Source organism: Lagopus muta, chromosome 25 (genome assembly GCF_023343835.1).
Source record: "Lagopus muta isolate bLagMut1 chromosome 25, bLagMut1 primary, whole genome shotgun sequence".
NCBI lineage: Eukaryota > Metazoa > Chordata > Aves > Galliformes > Phasianidae > Lagopus > Lagopus muta.
In genome coordinates this window covers 4,806,814-4,817,514 of record NC_064457.1, presented here as the reverse complement: position 1 = coordinate 4,817,514, position 10,701 = coordinate 4,806,814, and the positions used below count along the sequence as shown (strand labels likewise).

General features: G+C 51.0%; 2 protein-coding genes across 2 annotated transcripts; one reads left to right on the top strand and one right to left on the bottom strand.

The window, feature by feature from the left end:
* Positions 1 to 202: 202 nt before the first annotated feature.
* On the top strand, positions 203 to 8,614 carry LOC125684409 (uncharacterized). The gene is made up of 5 exons (XM_048926534.1): positions 203 to 229; positions 291 to 491; positions 6,421 to 6,536; positions 7,907 to 7,973; positions 8,288 to 8,614. The coding sequence occupies exons 1-5, from the start codon at positions 203 to 205 to the stop codon at positions 8,612 to 8,614; spliced, it is 738 nt and encodes a 245-aa protein (XP_048782491.1).
* Positions 8,615 to 9,586: 972 nt separating this feature from the next.
* On the bottom strand, positions 9,587 to 10,500 carry LOC125684408 (uncharacterized). The gene is made up of 2 exons (XM_048926533.1): positions 10,191 to 10,500; positions 9,587 to 10,014 (listed from the first exon to the last, which is right to left on the bottom strand). Exons 1-2 carry the CDS (start codon positions 10,447 to 10,449, stop codon positions 9,587 to 9,589), a joined length of 687 nt encoding a protein of 228 aa, XP_048782490.1. The 5' UTR covers positions 10,450 to 10,500.
* Positions 10,501 to 10,701: the final 201 nt, after the last annotated feature.

Here is a 10,701-nt window from a genome sequence, read left to right as displayed (position 1 = left end):
TCTGCGTGTCCTGCAGCGCAGCCAGGGCTCTGCGGTGTAGGCGGAGAGCTGAGGAACAGCTGCAAAAGCCCCTGCAGTATAGAAGAAAGCAGCTGCTCGCCTGCAGTGTCCCCAGCGAGCGTGTCAGGCGGTAACACAGACGGGACTGGAATGGTCGGGGAGCGCAACGCGGCCGAATCCTACTCCACCGCTGTGCACAGCGATGCCGCAGATCCAAAGCCCGGCAGCGGCAACGGGTCGTGTGCTGCTGCCCGGAACGCGGCACCCCGAGAGCTCCTCGGGTCTCGCAGCTGCTGCTGCCCGTGGTGCTGCTGTCGCCGCTCGAGGAGCCCGAGAAAGGCCGGCAGCGGCGCCGAGCGGGCCGCTGGGAATGTGCAGCATCGGGCTTCGAATGTGTGGGAGAAGCCAAGAGGGAGGCTGGAGGCACAGAGTCCCTGACCAGTGTTCAGCCGGATCCAAAGCTGAGCCCGGATCTCAGAGACATCCACTCCGTAAAATCTCGTTTTTGGTTGTTTAGTCAATCCATCCCTACCCCCATCAGCCCACACGCAGTGTGTGAGCAGTGAATTGACTCCACCTGCTTGTGCTGAATGCCACATCTCTCTCTCTCGGCAGTACAGCTGGGTGGTTATGGGGATAAAACCTGCCCCTGCTGCATTTGGTTGTGGCTCAAGAACCACCCCTGTTTTGTTAGACGATCATGGACCTCTCTTCTTGTAGCAGCACACAGCACATGCCAAAGACATCTTCAAAGCGTGGTGCTTCCAGCAGCTGGCATTAAATCTACTCATGCCACTCTCCAGTAACTGGATATTTGTCCATCCAGTGTACACAGGACAGAGAGAGATGGTGCAGAATTAAGAAAAGATTCATAAGAGTACAAGAATCTCTGCGGGGATTGATCACATTGATCAAGCAGATATGAATGGCCCACTGCACTCGGCTCTGTCACTCCTCGTATGTTCACACATATCCCAGTATGAGATAGTATAGGTCTGTCTCACACCAACCCCTGTCCGTGTCCTGATTCACAACTGCATCACTTTCCACGTCCAGGTTTGCCTTCATGCAAGTGGTGTTTTCTTGATTCCTCATCAGCTAGTGTGAATGGTGACATTTATTTCTTCCCATCATTGCCATGTACTCCTTTGGTGTCTGTTTCTGTAGGATTCCTGATTGGCTCCCCTTTTCTCTCAGCCTGTTTCATGAGGTCCTGACAGCTCTTCCCATTCATGGGTCCCCCCCCCCACATGCTTATAGTGCACTTTGTTTAGTCATGGAGAGCATTCATGGGAAGTTAAACGCTGCTGGTGCAGCACTGATCCCCGAGGGACCCCTTTATAGATTCCTGTCCCCAGCTCTACTATGAATAGCAGTTAGCACAGCCTGAGCCCAGCAGATCATCTAGTTTTCCACCCGCATTATTGTACACTTACCCTTGCCATAACTCACCTTTTGGTTGTGAGGGGACTACAAAAAGGCAGTCAAAATTCTCTCACCAAAATCTAAGCACGTAACATTCACTGCCCTCCATTTTTCAGTCTCGTACAGGATGCATTGAGGTTGCTCAGGCATGCTTTGCTCTGTGTGTAACCAGGCTGGCTGCTGCTAATCACTGTCTTGTCCTTAGTATGTATGACATACTAATATTGAGATATTTCCTCTGAAACACTGTAGGAAGGAGCAAAGGGAATAAAGTTGGCATGTTGTTCCCTGGATCCTCTTTCTTCTGCCTTCTGAGGATGGCTGTAATTGCTGTGAATGGAATACAACTGATGTGTTGCTCCCTGAGTCCTTGGCTTGACAAGTCTCTGTTGGGCATTGCATTTAGCAAAGGAGAAGCTCTTCCCTTATCCCTGAGGAACTTCAGTAATGGAATCAGCTGGAGTGCACCATACCCAGCTGTGCTCTGTGTGCCAGAGGGTATAATGTCAGAAACAGAGTTCCTTCATAGATGGAGAAGATGGAGCTCTCTATGGAAATGTTCTGCACAGTGTGATTTGGGTAAATCTACTGGTTGTGTCTGATGCTGAAGAAAGATGGGGTTCCCAGCACCAGAATGAAGCTGTGATGTATTTTCTGGCACTAGACCTCTTCCCATTGAATCTTAATAAATCCAACACTTAATTTCACACTTTGTTGTTCTGCCTTTCTTTGGGGATCTGGAAAGGATCCTGAACAACTTCTGCTCCCATGCTCTCATCCCTGGGGCAAGAGAGGCCAGCCGAATTTTCTTGAGAGCAGTGTGAGGTGGGCTAAGATCATATCCAAGAGCTGGGCCACTTCTTGCCAGAAGGGCCCCAAGGAGCCCCTTAAGGAGTGATTCTGCATGATGCCATTTGCCTTTGTTGTACTCTTCCAGCACAAGAGCAGAGGTGTATGGCCTGTAAACGCTTGAGTCTCTCTATCAATCATTCATAGGTTGCCTTCAGCAAGGACTGAACACAGCATAAAGCTGGAAATGAAACTGAACAGCACGGGAAATAGATGTGCTGCCTGTATCAGGAATGTTTTGCATTCAATTGGATTTCCTCAGAAAATATTATGGTTGTCTTTTCCCCTCAGAGATCTCTATTAGTGCCCTTCAAAACCAGCCTCAAGTGACCTGCTCGCCTTCCATACAGTTCTTGGCTCCCTGAAATGAGGGTCCTGTGGCAACACTGCTGTAGGAATGATTCTTGTCTGCTCCTGCTGCTCCCCACACTCAGTGTCTACTCTGGGAGTGATTTTATTTCCTTCTTCAGACTCATCAAATATTTGCAGCACCCTTTATTGTGTCCTTCCCTGCTTCTGTGGAAGAAGGGTGGCTTCTACTAAATCCAACAGCAGTGGCAAAAGCTAACTGGACATAGCAGTGGTTGTACCTGGGTAAGAGAAACACGAAGATGTAATGTATGCAAAGGAACAGTTGAATCTGGCAACTGCCAAAGCATTTGGTCTAGGCATGTTTTTGAGGGAAAGATTTTCAAAGCATGGCAAGTGTGTGTTTCTCCCTGTGGGGATATGTAAACTGATACTGAAATTCCCCTGCATTCCCCAGGCTTTGTGCACCTGCAGTCAGATCTCCTGCACTTCAGCCAAGCCTCAACAGTGCAGAAGGGCTGCTGCTGGGAGGTGTCAGGTGAGGTTTTATTTGGGGATGATGGCAGGGCTGGATTTGGATGGTGTTGTAGGTAGGGTTATCCCAGTCATGGCACTCTTCAGCACAGTGTCTTCCTTGGCCCAGTTGTTCCCAAGAGGACAGAATCCACAAGTTCCCTGTACCTTGCATTTTTTTTTCTGTTTTCCACCTAGAGACCTGCAGTTACACCTTCAGCTTGGCCACTCCTGGTCCTTTTTTTCATTAAAAAGATCACAGTGTCCACAGATCATCTTGTCATCTGTGGAATGCGGGGAATCCTAGCGTAGCCTGAGGTGGAACAGACAGGCAGAGAAAGGTCAGTGACTCCGTCACCTTTCTCCACACAGGCTTGAGGAATTCACCACAAGCCTCTTGTGTCCTGTCTCAATTCCAACACACTGTTTTGTGTCTATTGCAAGAAATCTCCTAAAAAACAGGAACCATGACGTGATGGAAACACAAGTGGAGAATGCCTTCTGCTGAGTGAAAGTAGAGGGAGCAGGGAAAACTGGGAAGATGATGCCAATGTCAGAGCCTATGATGAAAAGCAGAGCATTTTGGAAATGAGGATCAGAAACAACAAGTTCCTGTCCCAAAGCCCAGGCGCCGAGCAGACCCAGCAGCACAGGGAGAAATGGACAACGATATTCCTGGTGTTACTCAATCTACTGTGTACATAAATTGAAGAGCAGCACTGAGAAGACTAGACATACAGAGATTCCCAGATGGCTGCGCCTTTCACCTGGTAACAGTAATACTTCTCCTGATGACACAGAAATTCTCCAGTTTAGGGAACAATTCTATTCCAGATCTTCATGAAGATGAACTTGCTAAGGAAAACATAGAATGTGATCCTCAGGTGCCTTTCACTTCCCAGTGGCAAAGGAGAGGCCATTCCCATCAAGACTGGGGGAGGTATGAAAAAGATAATGACAAACAGGACCGTGTGCACCTTGGAAGATCAGTGTAAGCCCAGAAGAATCAATTTGGTCACCAATGTCCTGCTGTCCTTTGCCATTGCTCTAAGGTTTCTGGGATCACTTCTGTGTTGTTGAAGACATTACCCTCAGGCGCAGTGTCATCACATCCCTCCTCCTGGTCTCTCCATCTATTCCCTTCTCTCTCAGTTGTTGCATCTTCTGACTAACAGCTCACTGAAAACAAAGGCTACATAAATGCACTCGCAAAGCACAGACATGAACAGAAATAAAAGCTCACGCACACTTCAGGCACATCTGCGCACTCATCACTCATGCTCATGCACACACGTGGCTGCAGAGGCAGGGGCTGAAACCACGGGGAGCTGACTGAGGAGACATTGAGGACTTTTCTGGAAGAGCAAGGCTGCAGTGCTCTGAGCAGGACAAGGCTCCAGATGAGCTGCCAGCACGGTTTGCAGATGTGCAGGGACAGGCCAGTGAACGGGACCCCAAGCAGGTCATGCAGTTTCACCACAAGGCAGTGGGATGAGGAAGAGAATTGAAACCCAGCAGTCCAGCCCATGTGCCTTGGAATCTGAACACATCCAGACCACTGGAGCGAGTTGGGATGGAGAAAGAGGAAGACATGGCAGATCTGCATGCAGGGAAGCCCCAGGCCAGCATCACTTGCCTGAGATGGATCCATCTCAGCACTTGAGCTGAGTCCTCTGCCACAACTCACTCATTCCTGGCTCAGAAGTCCTGGAGCCTCTCAATCCCAGCACTCAGAAGAAGCCTGCATGACGGAATGGTTGTGGCATAAGCCAGGGAATGAACAAGCAGCATGAAGGGAAGCAGCCACACAGCTCATGTCAGTGACTGTTTTCCATTCATCAGTAGCTTTGCAGAAAATTGTCACTTCCATGTAGGCTATGCCTGGGCCTGGGGCAGTGCAGGGTCTCCATTAAAGGCAGCTCGATTCCTTCACCCTCTAATCAACATCTCTCACTTATTTCCTCTCGGTAACCACACGAGTCTGAAGCCCTTCTTCCATGTCCTTTTCTGATCATGCCTGAATGGAGCTTGGTTGAGGTGCATTTTCCACTGAGAGAGAGACAGCAGCCTTGTTGAAACTGACCAGGCTTTTCACATCATGCCCCTTTGTTCATTTTTATAGGTGCATAAGCTTCTTCCTTTGGATCAATTTCTGAGAGTCCAGAGATTGTTTATCTTGGAGGAGTCGAAGAAGGGATCATATCAGTGCTTACAAAATATCAAAAGGAAAGGTGTAAGAGTGTCAGAGACAGATTGTGTTTTTGCAGTGGAAGTTTCCAGTATTTTCTGTAGATAGCGTAGGATAAGTAACCTTTTACAAAGAAAACTCCTGAACAGAGTAAAGTTGACACTGGGTCCTTCCGATCTGGGTAGAAGTGGCACAGGCACTAGGGTACAGGAGAGACAGAATGAGTAAAAATATTGCCCTCCTATCACTATAAAAAGCCCAGAACATATCCAAAGATGATGGGTTGGTAACAGACGCAGTATGGAAGCATAATGGTAGCTATGGAAGTGTAACATAGCTATGGAAGTGTATGTAGCAAAAGCATGGGAAGACTGTGAGCCTGAGACGCTCAGTCAGTAAGAGCCAGGGAGGCTTTACCTGCGTCGGAGGGTATATATTGCAATGGATTTCACTGACTGGTGCACAATTTCTGCCTTGTGAGTAGGGGGTGTTCGCCCACTATTGCAGTACTGAATAAAATGCCCTTCACAGAGATCTTTGCCTGATGGGAAATTTTTGATCTTGAGCACGTTTCTCATGAGAGGATGGGACCAAGATCTTTTCAGTGGTGCCCAGTGTGGGAAAAGGCACCAACTCGTACACAGGAATCTCCATCTGAACATGGCAAAGAACTTCTTTACTTTGAGTGTGAAAGAGCAGAGCACTGGAACCAGCTGCCCAAAGAGAATTTGGCATCTCCTTCTCAGCACATACTGAAAACTCACCTGGATGCTTTCAAGTTTGACCTCATCTAGGGAATGTGCTTTAGCATGGCAGTTGGACTGGATGATGTCCAGATGTCCCTTCCAATTGCTACAGTTAAGTGACTCTGTGATTCCACCAGCCAACTAAATGGATCATTGGTGTGCTCCTGGGAGTTGCATGAATTGCTCCTCCTATGTCCCTGTGCTCTGCTTTCTCATCAGTGTCTCTCCCAGGTTCAACTTCAGCACTGACCCACGTCCTGCTGTAAGTAGTGCGTGCCATGCCAGCACATGTCCAGTGCGTGCCTTCTGGCCTGACCCCTTTGGTCAAAAGCTGCAACGACACAGTTCCAGAACTCCACTGTCATACCTGTGCCCCCTTCTGTATCACAGACAGTCCTGTCTGCCTCCTTCCATAGCTCCTTCCTGCAGAACGCTGCTCTGAGATCCTCCACCTCTGCTGCCGTTGGCAGCATCCTCAGCAGTGATGGAGTCCCCATCGGTTCTGGGTACAGTGAACTCTCCTGCTTTGTCAGATGCTACTGCAGCAGATGGTTTCCCACTGTGCTAAAGCCACTGATGAGAGCCCAGGTCATGTCCCCTCTGAACCCAGAAAGTATGCTGAACTGAGGACTGAGATCCTGGCCATGGATGTCAGGAAGGCTGAGTGTCCAGTGCTCTCTTCTAAAAACAGGGCAGCTAGGGCTCACTGGAAACAAAACTAAAGCCAAATTTCCCCATCTTCTACTCTGTCTTCTCTCTTCCTTTTCTTCTACATGTAGATCTGAAGACCTCAAAAGCCTTCCTTGGGTTTGTTGGCTGCTCTCCCTCTGCAGGGCACATCCAGATAGGTTTTTTGTGGATTCTTTTCAATTGGCGATGGGCACAAATTTTTGTCAGCTCCTGGTAACTGCCTGCACTGATAGGGTAATCTCAAAGTGAAAACATTTCTCTCTTCAGAGTCCTTACAGTTGTTTGTATCCACACCTTTGCCTCCACGTTTCATTTTTGTGGTTGTCTCATATAGCCAAGGAAGAAAGGCAATCTTTGCTGTGAGGGGATAAGGTGAGGACATGAAGGGGGACTTTCATCCTCTGGAGAGACGGAGAGATGTGGATTTGATAGATGGTGAACTCTGTGGAGAAGCAGTGGGTTGGATGGTTGCAGTTGAGAGGAAGTGTCTGCCCTGGCTTCTCTGACAACACGTCCAGTGTCTGCCACTATACTCTTTTACATACTTTTAGCATCAATTCTGTTTACTATCCCTTTTTCTGAAAGATCTCCTTTAGTTACACCTACAAAGAGTCTGAACTGACCGACTGTTGACATTTTGCTATTCTCTTTGATGCAGCAAAAAAGAAATGGTCCATACCCAGGAGATTTCTCTTCTGATCATAAAAATGGAAATGGAACAGTCAAGTCTTCTGGGAACTGCAGTTCATTCTTCTCTTCTGAGACACGTAACGGAACTATCAGCAATCCATGGTACTCCAGAATTAACACTTTCACTCCCAGTGCACAACACGATGATATGGTATGGAACGCCGATAACAGAAATTGTAAACCATGACCGCCCCACTGCACTGAATCAGGCTGACTTCCCTTGCCTCCTCCAGACCTGATCAACACTAGAGCTGAGGCACTGGCCTCACCATGGCAATTGTGCCCTATGAATCTTTGAGCCTTTAATCACAGCACTTCAAAGAGTCCTTTATTAGAGAATGGTCATACCATAAATCTGGAAATGAACTGGTAGCACTGCAGAAACCAAAAACCACCCCACATAATGAGAAAGGACAGCTTGCATTGAAGGATGGCTAGTCAGAAAATTATGGCCTGTATCAATCGTGCCTGTGAACCTGCAGCGATGAACGACCAGTATAAAAGGCAGCCCAGTTCCCATCTGTGCCATCAGCTTCTCTTGCCTTCTTCTGGTTGGGAATCAGGTAAGTGTGAAGCTCTCTCTCCTTTTAACTGATTAGAAATATAATCAGATAGTGGATCTCCATGCTTTGGGAGACCATGTCTGCACAGAGAGTGCTTGGGACACAGCTTACACGGCTTTAGATCCATGCACTCAAAGAGAGGCTCTCTGAGACAACTCACTGTAGGGTCCTGGCATGCTGAAGGGACGGGACCTCATTTCTCAGCCTTCTCCTCTAACCTTAGTTGTTGCCTCGTCTCCTTTGTGAGAGGCTACTCAGGCTGTCCCTCAACGTATCCATTCTCTCTTCTTCATCTGTCTTTCTGTCTTTCCCAGGTGCACCTCCAGTCCCAAGTCATGTCCTGCTACACCCAGTGTGTGCCATGCCGGCCCTGCGGCCCGACCCCTCTGGCCAGCAGCTGCAATGAGCCCTGTGTCAGGCAGTGCCAGGACTCCACCATCGTCATTGAGCCCTCTCCCGTGGTGGTGACCCTGCCCGGACCCATCCTCAGCTCCTTCCCGCAGAACACCGCCGTGGGCTCCTCCACCTCCGCTGCTGTTGGCCGCATCCTCAGCTCTGAGGGCGTGCCCATCACCTCGGGGGGCTTTGACTTGTCTGGCTTGGGCAGCCGCTCCTGTGGCAGAAGGTGCCCGCCCTGCTGAAGCCACTGGTCCCTGAGAGATTCGTCCATGAGCCACGAACACGATGCTGGATCAAGAAGGAATCTTCAAGCCCCTGCTTTCAGAATTCCTGACCCTACTCGGGTACCCAAGGAAATGCTGAAAGTAAGAGGCAATTCCATGGTTTCTGAAGACATGGCTCATGTCTATTTTGATTGTCCTCTACCGAACCCTTTATCTCCATTTTCTTTTCTTCTCTTCCTTTTCCCCCTCCCTTTATCTTTTATGGGCTATGAGGCTCCTCAGAACCATCCTGTTCCCTTCCAGAAAGGCAGGCACAGGCCTTGCATGACCTCAGACTTGGGGTTGGATTAATCTTGCACTGTGGAGCCTCTGCTCAGTAAGACTTCATTTTTCTCTGTAAACATTCATTAAAGATTTCTGCATCTCATTTGAGCTTTTGATTCTTCATTCCACCATGTATGGCCTCCTCAACTGCCCAGGGATCATTGCTTTGCTCTTGGTAGGTAGGAGGTGAGTGTATGTAGAGACCCTTCACCACTGCCAGAAGAATGGGAGGTTGTGACACTCTGCAGAGGCTGCTCTCTTGGGCACTGTCCCTTGCAGCAGATCTCTGTGTCTATGGCAGAACAGGGTACTATCGGCCTGTTCCTTGCAACGTTTCTGCCCAAAGCTAAGCCCAGAAGTATTTTAAAGGGAGAACACAACCTCTGCTCAGCTTATGGAAAAAGACACAATAGTGTGGGAGGCCATGGGTGTAAGTCACCTTGCTGGCTCTTAGGAACAGGGCTCCTCCTGTTCTCATCAGATTGGCACTGGGGAAGCAAGAGAGGATAGCAGACATACTATAAATGTGAAGAGTTCTCCGTGGTGTACAACAGAGCTTGTATCGTCATTTATGCCATTTTTGTCACCTAAGACATAGGTGTGTCTGACTCCCATTGGCCTCAGCGAATCACGGCTGCGGGCGCAGCGCTCGTTTCTGTCGAGAACTCAGGGCGGCGCACCCCGGTCAGGATGGAGTTTGGCGGCCATGCAGGCAGCGCCCCCTGCGGGCCCGGACGGCACTGTGCCCCCGCCCCGCCCCAAGCGGTTCGTGCCCGGCCGCAGCCCCGGCTTCGCTTCCTGTGGGTCCACGGCGCAGTAATACAGCGCCGCGTCCCCGAGCCGGGGCCGGGCGAGACACAGGGCGCTGGAGCGGCGGTCTACCGACACCCACAGCTGCCCCTCCGGATCCAGAACCTGCTTGGAGCCTTTGACAGCGCTGACGAGGAATGCAGGTCCTCGGCCCGGGAGCTGACGGTACCAGTAGATGACCTCGCTGGACTGTATACTGGGGTGTGAGCAGGTGATGTTGATGCCGGTGCCCTCGCTGGTCTCTGCCGCCGGCTCCTGTTGCACCTGGGCTCTGCTCACAGCCACTGCCGAGAAGAGAAGCAGCAGCAAAATCAGAAAATCCATTTTCTTCCGCAGAAATTTCATGCAGGAGGAGAGAGAGGTGCACGAGGTCAGAAAGATGCCAATCGTACAGAGGCGTTCGCGGCCCCGTCCCCCCGCAGCCCCGCAGTCCGGCCCCGCCGGCGGCAGCCCCGCGCACCCAGCAGCACCGCGGTCAGCCCCGCCAGCCCCGTGGCCCGGCACTGCCGCATCCCGCCGCTCCGCCGCCCGCGCCGCGCTGCCCCCGCCAGCCTCGGCTCTGCTCCACCCGCGCCGCCTCCTTCCCGCCGCCGCCGCCGCCGCCAGCTCCGCCCCGGGGCTGCGCCCTGCGCCGGCGGCACTCGGGCTTGCTGCGGGCTGCCAGTGCTGGGCGCCTTTGCGCGGGTAGGGGGGTTTGGGCTTTGCGTGTACTGCAGCATAGCCCGGACTCTGCGGTGTAGGAGATCTGGGCAACGGTGGGAAACCTCCTCTGGCACAGGGGAAACAAGCTGCCCTCCTGAAGCATCCGTAGAGAGGAGGGCTGGCGAGAGCAGACGGGACGGGAACGGTCGGGGAGAACGACGCGGCCGAATCCTGCTCCTCACTCTGTGCCCGGCGCTGCCGCAGATCCAAAGCCCGGCAGCGGCAACGGGTCGTGTGCTGCTGCCCGGGAACGCGGCACCCCGAGAGCT